The sequence below is a fragment of the Carassius auratus genome, chromosome 28, assembly GCF_003368295.1.
Source record: "Carassius auratus strain Wakin chromosome 28, ASM336829v1, whole genome shotgun sequence".
Taxonomy (NCBI): Eukaryota; Metazoa; Chordata; class Actinopteri; order Cypriniformes; family Cyprinidae; genus Carassius; species Carassius auratus.
This window is the reverse complement of record NC_039270.1, coordinates 15,761,474-15,774,956: the sequence shown is the minus strand read 5'-3', so window position 1 is coordinate 15,774,956 and position 13,483 is coordinate 15,761,474. Positions and strand designations below refer to the sequence as shown.

General features: G+C 35.6%; 2 protein-coding genes across 3 annotated transcripts; one reads left to right on the top strand and one right to left on the bottom strand.

Annotated features, from left to right (window-relative positions):
• Nucleotides 1–774: 774 nt before the first annotated feature.
• Nucleotides 775–1,723, bottom strand: ptx4 (pentraxin 4, long). Its single transcript, XM_026208994.1, has 2 exons — nucleotides 1,561–1,723; nucleotides 775–1,484 (listed from the first exon to the last, which is right to left on the bottom strand). Exons 1-2 carry the CDS (start codon nucleotides 1,675–1,677, stop codon nucleotides 1,260–1,262), a joined length of 342 nt encoding a protein of 113 aa, XP_026064779.1. The 5' UTR covers nucleotides 1,678–1,723; the 3' UTR covers nucleotides 775–1,259.
• A 7,868-nt stretch (nucleotides 1,724–9,591) lies between these two features.
• litafd (LITAF domain containing) lies at nucleotides 9,592–13,468 on the top strand. 2 transcript variants are annotated; one of them, XM_026208168.1, is made up of 5 exons: nucleotides 9,592–9,676; nucleotides 11,058–11,128; nucleotides 11,282–11,392; nucleotides 11,996–12,164; nucleotides 12,253–13,468. In XM_026208168.1, the coding sequence occupies exons 2-5, from the start codon at nucleotides 11,083–11,085 to the stop codon at nucleotides 12,365–12,367; spliced, it is 441 nt and encodes a 146-aa protein (XP_026063953.1). In that variant the 5' UTR covers nucleotides 9,592–9,676; nucleotides 11,058–11,082; the 3' UTR covers nucleotides 12,368–13,468. The 2 variants fall into 2 exon arrangements, with proteins under 2 accessions (XP_026063953.1, XP_026063954.1); XM_026208169.1 differs by having other exon boundaries at nucleotides 9,661–9,753.
• Nucleotides 13,469–13,483: the final 15 nt, after the last annotated feature.

Sequence of the window (13,483 nt, the reverse complement as noted above, 5' to 3'; positions counted from 1 at the left end):
TCTCATAATGATTGATTGATTGATTGATTGATTGACTGATTGACTGATTTTAGGACAGCTATTTTACTTATAGCCTATCCATCAGGTAATACGGACATTATGCATGTTAATTAGGCAAAACAAAACTATACAATAACACTTTACAATAGGCTACTTTAACTTTACAATAATTATACAGTGAGCAATAATAGTGATGTTCATATAAAGAAAACAAAGACACTGCATTTGTTCGTATATTACTGAGAGTTTGACAAAAAGCATTTTTGTTATATAATTTCTCATTGAACAGTGCCGTGTTACTGATATGTTATGATTTGGGAACTCACAGTGTGCATGGCAGTATAAAAAAATGTGTGTTTTGTTTGAGTGTGGGTATATTGTCTTACAGAGATCTGTATTTCTAGATCTGCTGAATAAAAAAAAAACAGCATATGCTGGTTATGTTTTGAAGCATGGCAACTGGTTTGAGCTGGTCCTGAGCTGGTTCTGAGCAGGAGCTAATTGCTTAGGCCCAGCTTAGGACCAGCACATGCTTCAAAACATACCTAACCAGCATATGCATTTTTTTTTTCAGCAGGGTATATTTACAGCATGCCTTTTGGAGTCTGAAAAAAACAAACATAAACTGACATGACAAGTTAAGTTAAGTCATTATTTGATATTTTGCAAAACAAGAAATTGTGCATGGCCTTCACACTATGTGCTGACAGAATGTAGACTGCACAGACCAACAAAAATAAGATGTATATTTATTTATAGCAATGTTCTTAAAATTTAAAGTAAAAAGTTTAATAAGACCAACTATATCAAACATGATCACTGAATATATCAAAATAAATGGAACTACAAAAATAATGTGTGATACAGAAGTGTTTTTCTGGCTCATCTGTTGTGCCTTTACATGCAGTGCTCCAGACACTCACAGGTAATGTTGAACAGAGCCAAACATCTGGTCTATATCATCCAGGCTGAGCTCTGCTCCTCATGGCACCCTTTTTCCAGAGGCTAGTCCAGACATTTACCCAGGGTTCAGGCTCCACAAATGCTTCAGCTTCATCAAAATCTCCTCCAATCAAATCCTGCTCCTGTCCCAGGATCACAGAGCCCCCATGAGGGATCTCGTAGCCTTTCTGGAAATTTGGATCCAGTAGATATTAGATGACGGTCCAAATAGAACCAAAACCTGCCTTCAATGGAGGACCATGCAGATGATGCATAAATGGTGCCAGTGGCCATCCAGGACATTTTGTAAAGATAATTCACGATACGCTGGATCTCCAGTCACAAAATTCATAACTCTTAGTCCAGGATTTGAGGGAATTCAGGCTGTGCTCTGTCATTGCCTTAAATGCGCGGAGCTCTCTGGAGATCCTCTTAAACTCCAGACTCAAAACTTGGAATCGTGAGTCTGTGTTATTTGAAATGTTGTGCTTTTCAGCAATGCTCTGAAGATGAGTGAAGGTCATCTGTTGAAATCTCTTGAACTAGAATTGGAGCAATCATATGTTACAGATACATGCAATGTGATATTTGAAGACAGTTTGTTTAAACATAACAAACCTGCTGATTCAGCCTCCTCCTCAGTCTCTGGTGTAAGGGATTATGTTTCTCAGCTGCTGCTCCTCTCTGTGTCCAGGTCACAGGCATTAGCAGGAAGATTACGACCATTCTGTTCATGGCTGCTTTATGTCCTTTACAGGTGTTTCAATAAACTGATCTTATAGTTTTGAAAAACTCTAGCCTAAAAAAAAATGTGTATAAAACACAGCAGAAAACATCACTATCTATAACAATACAACATATAATCATTTCAATATGATTAACTTTTATATAGCTGACAAATTTAAATGATGAAAGCAAACAAATATGAAACCTAACATTTGAGCCAAATTTACAGGTTCAGCTCCCCCTATAGTTAAGAGGTGGTAAAGTTGCTTAGCAATTGAGAAATTGCACTCAGATGATATGCAGTCGAGGATCATGTTTCTGAATTTGACAATGCATTTTCTGTGCGGCCAACACCCAAAAAACAACCTGACGGAATTATACAAACTGGATCCTGAGCTGTGATTTCTTTGGCACTAAATTTGAAGCTGATCATCTCAAATATTTACATTTAATTAATTTCGGTGCAAATAGATTTAAATCATTAAAATAATAAATTAAGTTAATAAACGAGCTAAATCAAGTAAATCATAGAATAAAGGCCAAATAAATATTTGTTAGGATAAAACATGTTACTTACAAATCCAGAATATCTTAGCTTGAAACAGAAAGCTCACTGACTGTGTAACACAGATTGACAAGACCTGTTATCTCTTTAAAGTGAGGCTTAAAGTCCTCTCTTTGTTGATGGTATTTGAAAGTGGATGACATTTTTGCTGTGTTTCTGTTAAAAGACAGGAACAGGAAAGATAGGGGGGTTCAAATATATCTATCTATCTTTAAAAAAATTATCTTGGGTACAAATAACTAATTCTTATGTTCAAACTTTTTATTAGAGCAAATATTATTACAAGAAAATAGATTACAAATGTAAAACTTTTTACATTTTGAGACTTAACCTAGACATAATACATAACCATTAAAACAAATATACACTGAAAACCCTAATAAGTTGACTGAACTAAATTGATTGAGTAAACTTGTTGCCTCAATTTAATTGAGTAATGGAGTCTCCCAAAACGTACATATTTAAGTTTATTTAACTTGACGGTTTTGTAGACTGTACCTAAATCACTCAGAGGTTTAAATGTTGATACTTGATTCATTTGAAGTCACCATTGTGTTGGAAAGTGTTTGGTTTAGTTGGGATCTTGGTCCAGTTACTTTTTGTGTTAATTTGTCTTAAAAGAACCTTTTAAGGAGGATCTAGAAACGTCTATATCGGACGTACAGAAGACATAACAAAACATTTAAAAAGAGATGTCATAAAAACATTCTGTCTCCTCAGTGGACAGAGTGCAGTATAGGGTTTACTGTATTTTCATAAATATTGTGACATTTTGTCAAAAGGTCAAAGTTTAAATATGCTGTTATATGTTTTACTTTCAGTGTGCTGTCAAAAATAAGAACATCGTTTTCAGTTAAATTTACATGTTGAGTTAACTTAAATATATAAGTACACTTGAAATTAATACCAAGTTAATAGAACATAATCGTTTAAGTACATTAAATAAGCATCAAGTTTGGTGAACTGAGTGATTTAAGTACAATCTACAAAACCGCCAAGTTAAATAAACTTAAATATGTAAGTTTTGGGAGACTCCATTACTCAATTAAACTGAGGCAATGAGTTTACTCAATCAGTTTAGTTCAGTCAACTTATTAGGTTTTCAGTGGGTCTTTAGCTGCCATGTTCTTTCTCTCAAAAGAAAACGATTGGGCCACTTCATCAAATACTACTTAAGTTGTCGTTTCAATAATCATCTCAAAATAACGTACCACAAGGATTTAAATTAACATCTTTCACTAGTAGAAATCATGCAAAACAACTTTATAGCTACATAATTTTAGTCACCGAACATAGTACACAAAAAAAAACTTCCTCTTGAAAAGTAGTTCAGCAACCAAACAGACCAAAAGGACGAATTTTGTAACCCACCAATCAGTGCTTTTGTTCTCTTGTTGCCAGGCAGAATTCCTCCCATGGTCAATCACATTAAAGGAAGAACAGAGTGAGGTTGAGTTTTTCCAAAGGATTACTCATGATTTTGAGCTCACAACACTTGAAATCTTAAGTTTATGCATTTTGAAGGTAAATTAGTTAAATTAACTCAAATTTGTAAGTGACAGGGCCAAAACGCAAAATGTTAAGTAATGTTTAGTCAACATTACTTGATTTTTTAAGTCAAGGCAACATTAGGGTTTACAGTGATATATTTATATACATACACACATACATACGTGCGCGCACACACACACACACACATATATACACACACATAGTACATAACTTCTCATTCTTAATCCTTTAATCAAATTCATTATAAGATGTTTATATTCCCTGCATTCATCTCTGCATTCATTTTAAATAAAGTCCATGACGACTGATGACAACACAGAGACCAAAAAAGATCGACCAAAATGCTTTAGAGTTCTCAGTGTCCTCTTCACCACACTATAAGAAAAGAACCAGCTGAAAATTGGCAAAAGTATTGGTAATTTTCCAAGTAAACATATATTTCCTTTAACCTTAAAACACGGCACCATGCAATGCAACGTAATTCAAAATATGGGGAAAACACCTGTGAAAAATCAATAAAAAAAATTCCTTCTTATTAACAGTTGATATGGCGCTGTTTTTACAAACTTTTCTCGGAGTGCAGGTCTTTAAGGTAATTTGTCATTCTATGCTTTATGTGAATTGCAGACTCTAATCTCTTCTACTTCTTGTCTTTCTACTCAAATTGTTTCTTAGTTGCAACCACACCCTTGATGCATGATGACTTTCTCAAAAGTTGTAAAATCTTTTCAAAACATCTCCTGTGAATCTGTTCAGTAAGGAACTGACTTGAACAAAAAGATGCCAACTTTTTCGTGTTTCTATTGCATTTTCTGACTTCATCCGGTCTAGCTTCTTAATTTTTCTTTATGAAGCACTGAACACCTTGAAAATCCAGTTTGGGTGCCTAATGCATGCTGTCTCGTCTTACTACTGCAAAATATAGCAATCAGCTAAGGGAGGACATCTCTTTTATAACATGGCTTATTGCTTTTTTACCTGCATCAACAGCAATAGAGAAATAGATGTTCAATAATAAGTCCATTCTGAACAATAATCAGAATACCATCAGTCCATTAAGTGATATAGTTATTGATTATTTTGACTTGAGCTTGTTTATAGTTGCCAAGCAATGCAGTAACTTGCTGTGTTAATATAATCTGTTCACACTTGTGTTTTTATAGTTTTGTATCAGCTTTGAACACAGCCAATTCATTTAGCAGACAGCAAGTGAACAATGACCTTAAGGCTTCACGTAAAGGTTTTGGAACGTTGCTTCAAAAAAGAAAAAAACCCTCACATGATACTATTAACTTCCCATCTTGTGACCTTTTGTTGCATTGATGTTTTCTTTTTCTTTCTTTTAAATTAAATTTTTTTTTTTTTTTTTTGTGGCAATGTATGTGGGTTTTGAAGCAACTTATGTCATACTAAAATGACTTTAAACATGATTTTCTTTGGTGATTTAAGGCTGTTCAGGATCCATTACTCAATTTGTGAGTGTCACATGATCCTTAAAATTTTAATATAATAATTTTAATATGCTGATTTAGTGCTGAAGAATTCTAGTTTCCTCAGTTGCATTTCTCAAATTCTCATCTACTTGTTCAACCTCCAGCTCATCTACTCACTTGTGCACATCATTAAAGCAGTTTCTCTTTCTTTTGAACAAGTTGTGATTGCTTTGTTACATTCATGCAACTGATTATGCACATTTGTATGCAATTTCCTCCATTATCAGTTGTTATTGTCACGTTGCTCCAAATCTCTGTGCAATACCCTCAGATCATTAGCTCATTGTATAAGTCATTAAATTCAAAATGGTCGATCTGTCAAGCAGATTTTCTACACATTTTTTAAAGACTTTTTGTTTCCGCCATGAACTGTGCAGGTGATTCTTAACTTTCAATAATGAAGAGAATGTATATCAACCAATGACAAATCAGTTCTCTGAAATAGCTCCAGGGTGCCTTCAATTAGAAAGCATATAGACAGAGGACAAGAGGAAAACACAAGGGTTACAGTACCAAATCTCACAATGGACTTCCTTAATTTGTACATTCGTCTTTGTGTTCATATTTATTTTTATTTTCTATATCACAATGACTTTGTAATGTGTGTGCGTGTGTGTGTGTGCTCTTGTTTTTGTGACATATCAGGACACAACTCTGTATAATGACATGGCTATGACACAGTTATTACAAGGAGAGGGTGACTTATGAGGACATAACCCATGTCCCCATTTTTCAAAACGCTTATAAATCATACAGAATGAGTTTTTTTGAGAAAGTAAAAATGCACAAAGTTTCCTGTGAGGGTTAGGGTTAGGGTTAGTGAAGGGCCATAGAATATACAGTTTGTACAGTATAAAAACCATGACGCCTATGAGATGTCCCCACTTTTCACAAAAACAAACGTGCGTGTGTGTGTGTGTGTGTTTTGTAAAAGTGTAACTGTAAATCCTATCCAGTCTCTTTCAATCAATATCCCACATACAGTAATGTGTAAATTTGTACTTTTGAAATGGATATATGGCATATATAAGAAGTGCAGCCTTCTGAATTTCAATACAGTAACTGTCATCTGAACTCTTGCCATAGTTTACATCTAGTAACATTAACAGAGATGACAACTGACAACATTACTAAGCATTTTGACTGCTTACTTTGTGAACAATGACACAATGACTTTTCATTCTGATGGCACTGATATGTTCATTGAAATAGTACTTTCTATTGAGAGATGAACTAAAGATTTTGAGTAAGCAACAGGCTTTTGCAGGTAATCCATTGTGTAGTGCTATTTGTACAAATTGTATTGGGAAATGCACATTCTTCTTTACAAATATTAAGAATGATTCGAGAAATGCACCAAAGCGGTCTATTTAATGCATTCTTGCTGAATAAAAGTCATAATTTCTTTAAAAAAAAAAAACATGGTAGTGTATATATTGCACATATACAGGTGCATCTAAATAAATCAGAATGTCGAGGAAAAGTTCATTTATTTCAGTAGTTCAAGGCTGATGAAGTTAAAGTCTTTGGTTCTTTTAATTGTGATGATTTTGGCTCACATTTAACAAAAACCCACCAATTCACAATCTCAGTGAATTAAAATATGATGACATCAGCTAATCAACTCAAAACACCACAGGTTTCCTGAGCCTTTAAAATGAGGTGGTATAGAACTCCAGATTTCTTTGACAGTGGCCTTCAGCTCATCTGCATTTTTGGTCTCTTGTTTCTCACTTTCCTCTTGACAATAGCCCATAGATTCTCTGGGGTTCAGGTCTGGTGAGTTTGCTGGCCAGTCAAGCACATCAACACCATGGTCATTTAACCAACTTTTGGTGCTTTTGGCAGTGTGGCCTGGTGCCAAATCCTGCTGGAAAATGAAATCAGCATCTACAAAAAGCAGAAGGAAGCATGAAGTGCTCCAAAGTTTCTTGGTAAACGGGTACAGTGACTTTGGTTTCCAAAAAAAACAATGGACCATCACCAGCAGATGACATTGCACCACAAATCATCACAGACTGTGGAAACTTAACACTGGACTTCAAGCAACTTGGGCTATGAGCTTCTACACCCTTCCTCCAGACTATGATCTTGGTTTCCAAATGAAATACAAAACTTACTCTCATCTGAAAAAAGGACTTTGGACCTCTGGGCAACAGTCCAGTTCTTCTTCTCCTTAGCAAGATGCCTCTGACGTTATCTGTGGTTTAGGAGTGGCTAAGCAAGAGGAATACGACAACTGTAGCCAAATTCCTTCGCACGTTTGTATGCCTTGACCCAAACCTCAGTCCATTCCTTGTGAAGTTCACTCAAATTCTTCAATCGATTTTGCTTGACAATCCTCATAAGACTGCAGTTCACTCGGTTGGTTGAGCAACTTTTTCTTCCACACTTTTCCTTCCACTCAACTTTCTGTTAACATGTTAGGATACAGCACTCTGTGAACAAGCAGCTTCTTTGGCAATGCATTTTTGTCACTTACACTTCTTGTGAAGGGTGTCGATGATTGTCACAGACCATTTTAAAGGCTCAAGAAACCTGTGCAGGTGTTTTGAGTTGATTAGCTGATGTCATCATATTCTAATTTGAATTGGTGGATTTTTGTTAAATGTGATCCAAAATCATCACAATTAAAAGAACCAAAGACTTTAACTTCATCAGCTTGTGTGTACTGAATTTAATACATGAGTTTCCCAATTTGAGTTGAATTACTGAAATAAAGAACTTTTCCTCAACATTATAATTTATTGAGAAGCACCTGTATATGATGACATGTACAGATAACCATAGGTCACACTCTTCCAGTGCACATCCAGAGGAAATGGGCAGACCAAGACAGCATTAGAAAATGTTACAGGCCCGAGAAATCAGACATCTCACTATAATTATGTTTTCCGCACATCATCAGCAGAAAGTTGTCGTGGAATGTGGTATGTGGAACAGAAAATGTTTGGTGACAGCAGGTGGAATGCTGCCGGACGAGATCAACCACAGTCAAAGGAGTGTCACACAAAGAGACGCAGCTGAGAAGCCGAGCCCACTCTCATGATATCAGCAGCACACTCGCTTCCACTCCCTGCCACACCTGGAGAGCGCATGAAGTCCACCCCACCCCTCCCCAAACCCCAAACCCCTCACCCATTCATCTTAACCAGCCCTTGCCATCAGCCCCTGTAAGTTTATCACCTACCAAATCTGTAAGTCAGTCAAATTGTGATGATGCTTTTCTACCTGTCACAAAGATTCAATCACAGATTAGACCGATATCTTAAACCTTAAAAAAGGAGGAGTCCGAAAAAAGTGAAACATCCTCGCCAACTAATAATAACTATAATTAGTTTCAAGAAAAGGTTTTCACTCTTCACTCAGACCACTGTAACGGGATGTATAACTTGTTCTGTTTGTGGTCTGAAGGACCCTGAGGCCCTTTTAACACCCCTTAAACATGATTCACATGGAAGGCCTAACATAGCCTAGGTTACATTGATGATTTTCACTCTCATTTCATTCATTAAAAGTTTGAAAAGATTCAGCTTGTTGACACTGATCACACATCTATTAAATATATGGATAACACTTTACAATAAGCTTCAACCTGTTAACATTGGCTAATAATGCAATGAACAAACAGACATTTATTAATCTAGGTTAATGGTCATTTACAAACATACTATTATATAGTGTGTTTACAGACTACATGAAATTTGTATTTGAATCTTATTGTAAGATTATATCAAGAGACCAGATTGAAAATTTCACAGGGGGGTTACAATGACACTATCATTACTGTAAACAAAAGCACATATATACTAGGCCTATATGATATGACAGAATTAAAATTTAAAGTTTCATTAATAGCTGCCAAATGGCTTTTAACATACCATATAACATCCTAATATCACTCCATCCTTCATTCTTTCCATCCATTCTCCAATCCACCTGTCCTGTGTAGGTTATGTTCTATCTTAACAAATCAATCTATGAAGTTATGTCTATAGATAAATCAAGACTCCGGAATGGCAAAGATGGTAAAATCAGTCTCAAGAAAACATGAGGGTTAGAGCAAAGGAGTCACACAACTTATGTGTTAAGATATTTTCTGGCCAACTTCACAATCCTAGAATAATAATCTTTAAATTGGAAATACCAGGTGCGAACATTGAAAACAAAACACCTGGCACCACCATTCACTTTGCTGATTTTTCAGTCATTTTCATTCGAGAAGTAGTATTGTTACATTCATAAAGCCCGCCACTTATACTGTCGTCAGCAAAACTGGTTTTTCAGAGGAAAAAATACAGCCGCCCTCTTGTTTCTAAAACAAGGTGACAGAATATGTTAATACTCTGGGTGGAGTAGCCGGGTGACTATGAAAAGCTTGTAAACGCCATAGAAACTGGTTTTAGTCTAACCATCAGTGACAGCCTCAACAAGACAGGTAAGAAAGCTCCCTGCTCAAGGGAATTTACTGACTAGACTGGCTGGCGTTTTGGTGCGCTTGGTTACATTTAAGAGGTAAAAATGAGCTCAGATGTTATTTTGAATTGTTTGTTGGATTTAATTAGAAGGACAAATATTGTGCGGCTGTTGATTAAGGTCATTTGTTTTTTTGTTTTTTTACAAATGATGAATACAACAAGTGAGTCATCTTAAGGATTCAATAAAATGAGAACTGCTAACTATGCAGAGTTTCTGGACTAGTACAAGCCATAATAGAGAGTTATTTTAAGAATAGTAGAAGAGTTCAAATAAGTGGAAATGTTCATAAATTCAAGCGTCAGATTTTGAGGCCTTGTTATGATCTGACTTTCTAACTTCTCTTTGTTATGAATGGACAGCAGGAGTTAGAATGCTTCATTTAATAAAAAGATTTTGGCCGCTGAATGGTGCTTTTTGGCTGAGTGTGTTTTAGCTGTAATAAAAGAATTGACGCATTTCGGCTGTTTGACGTTTCCAGGCCACCTCCTACTGATACACACCTAAACATGATCAAAATAGCCTAACTATAATTTTGAGAATTATGACATAAATGTATTGGAAATAGCCTATTTGATATTCTGGAGCCAATCTGATGTATTTGGCTAGAGAACTCCCTGTTTCTTTTGAAAATGAAAACAAGATTCCATTTTTAGAGTAAATCTAAACAGAGATTTTTTGCTAAATTATTGCAAATGACAAACTCAGGCTGTTTCATGTCCAAATGATCCCTCATCAACAGTTGCTGGAGCAGTTTTTTGGTCTATATGACAGACAATATGATATTGCTGTCGAATTAGTAAGTTTAACCGGCTCTTATTTTCCATGAGAAGTGCCAGGGTTTGATTATTGGAGTATTAGTAACTCAGTCAGACATGCAGCAGAACAACATTCCTCTTCTGTCTTTGGGTGGACGTCTGTATCAGTCAGTGCCTGCATGGGCTTGTAACATTACTGTTGTCTTTTTGTTCACTAAGGCGTTTACCATACCTTGAAAATAAATGCCACTTGACTTGTAATATGTTTGCGACATTTTTAAGTTTGAGCAACAGAAAACTGGCAGCTATGCATATGTTGATAATTAGTGAAAAAGAGGAAATGAGCGTTCAGTCAACTGTTTTCTTGGTGTCTGCCCATTTCAGCATCTTTCCTGAGAATGTTTCTCTTTTTTTTTAACTTACCAGTAACACACAATACAAGTTACCAATACATAATCACATTTACAGTATATTAGAACAGTTTTAGAGTGTGACTTTTTTTCAGTTCAGTTTCAGTCATTTTAGCATGTGAGAAATATATCGTTAAACATCATGTCACATACTGAGACTTCTATTTTGTCCCAGCGGTTTACACCCAGCCAAAAACAGAATGAGCACTGACGGAACCAGGAACCCCCCTCCGTATATCATACCAAGTAAGTCATGCGACTCATGAAAATGGAATATGACTAAACACAGGCAAGCCAGTGTGTGTGCAACAAATGTCAAATCCTGAAATAGATATATATTTCAGAATTATTGATATTCTACCTGTATTTTTATTTTTTTTCTCTGCTTGGCATTAACAGTAGAGGGTGAAAAGGGCTCCAACGTCAAGGTCTACAATGTGCACACTCCGTTCACGCCACAAAGCTCCACTATTAGAGATTCTGGAATCCAGATGGAATCAGCCAGACCTGGTGAGTCTGTTTCCTGTCATTAATCTTTGGTAAACTGTTCATTGTGAAAATCATGTGACAATAATTACCCATGTTTTGGTTGATAATGCCTGGGTTTTACTGCATACCATATTGGATAGTTGCAAATGTAATTATATTGCTTTTATACAACATTTAAATTAACCTTATATGTGCAGGGTTTATGGAATTCTGTTTCTGTCATGGAATAAAGATAAATGAATAGAATCTATAAAAAGACTGTGAATGAAAAGATCCGTGTGAAACAACTGACCATTCTGAGAAATAAAAGTCAGATTTGTGAGATGTTAACATGGACTTGTGAGAAATAGTCAGCATTATGAGACAAAAATGTTACAATTGGTAAAAAAAATAAAAAAATATTTTACGGTGGAAAAACAAAAACAAATGTACAACACAGCATTACTTGTAACTTTGTGACAATCGAGTGTTCATGTCTAGAACGACCCTCTAGTCCCAACGTTCTACTAAATAAATTAGAAATACAACAAATTATTGGACGAAATCTTATAAAATGGTAAAGGAGAAGCAGATCAATAATAATAAAGAAGACTAAACTTACTAAAACTCATTCTTCTCCTGTAGTTCAATCAACGGAGACCAAAAACAAATTCGTCAGCTATGAATCATATGAGCTGGGTCGCAATCCAGGAATGGCCACCTGCACCAGCTGCCAACAGCAGGTCTTAACCAATGTCACCTACAAAGTGGGAGTTTACGCCTGGTTGATGTGCTTACTCTTCATCCTGTGCGGGTAAGAGTCCATTTGAATTGGCAGCTAAAAAAAATCCAAATCTTGTGTCCATCATCAAAGCCAAACTGACCGTCTTCCTCATTTCCAGGTTTGTTTTGTGCTGCTGTCTGATTCCGTTCTTCATGAAGTTTTTCAAAGACGCCTATCACACATGCCCGAAATGCAATAAGATCCTGCACATTGAAAAGAAGCGATGCTGCTAACCCCATCCCATCCCTTCCCCAATTTAAACACCACTCATGGATTTGTGTTGCACCTTACACTACATGAAGGACTGGAGGACACTTTCATGCCAATGCAGACGTCATCTAGTATAACGTCTTTCAAAGCTTTGCGATCTTTGAGAACCTTTTGGTGTTCATCTGGCTTAGGCTTTATTACATTATATTACATAATACATTACATTATGAAATGAATATGAATAGTCTACACAGTTTTGATTGTATATCTATAGGACTCTAAGGGTTCAGAGGGCTGAGGAGTTGGTGGAACCATAAATGACGTGATGTAGTTATCAGTAATTTGGGCATCGACTGCACCATTTAAAACAGTTGTTCTCAACCAAGCCAATTCAAGTGGACTTTAAGATGACTTAAAAATGATATTAAGCCGATGCAATAATTGAAGAAAAAAAAAAAAAAAAAACTAAGAAGCAAGATATTTATTTTCTGTTTACTCTAACAACTTTTTTTGTATTATTCTTTGAAGAACCAGGGTTCCCACATAAAGGTTGTTAGTATTGCTGGTTCTTGGTCATGAAGAACCTATAATATCCATTGGATAAAAGGTTCTTTAGATTATTAAAATAAGAAAATTAAAGTGTTTAAATGAAAGATTATTTGGGGAACTAAAAATGGTTCTTCCATGGCATCGCCATACATTCATCTGGACCTTTTTTTTTTTTTTAACACAATTTGTAATGCCAGGATATATGAGGCATCTTCATTCGAAGGTGCAATGTCTAGAGTTTAAAAACGCTGCATAAGCAATTTGTAAAGGATATACATTTTTATAGTTATGTCAAATTTTGTCAGGTACAACCTGTAGCAATGTTTTGAAAACTTCTTGTGTGCAACGGGAGTCAAAAAGGTTGAGAGCAATCAATTCAGAATGCACCAGATCTCTTAAATAAAACAATGGAAATCAGACTTCCAAAATTGACTTTTTGAATTTCCCTACTGCTCAAGCTGACTTGTTATCGTTTAGCGATTTATCACTTCTGTAAAAAGCCTAAATCTTTGATCATGTTAAATATTTCATATGTTCATTTAAATGGTCTTAAACGTAATAATATAAAACTGAAATGTGTCTGTGCAATA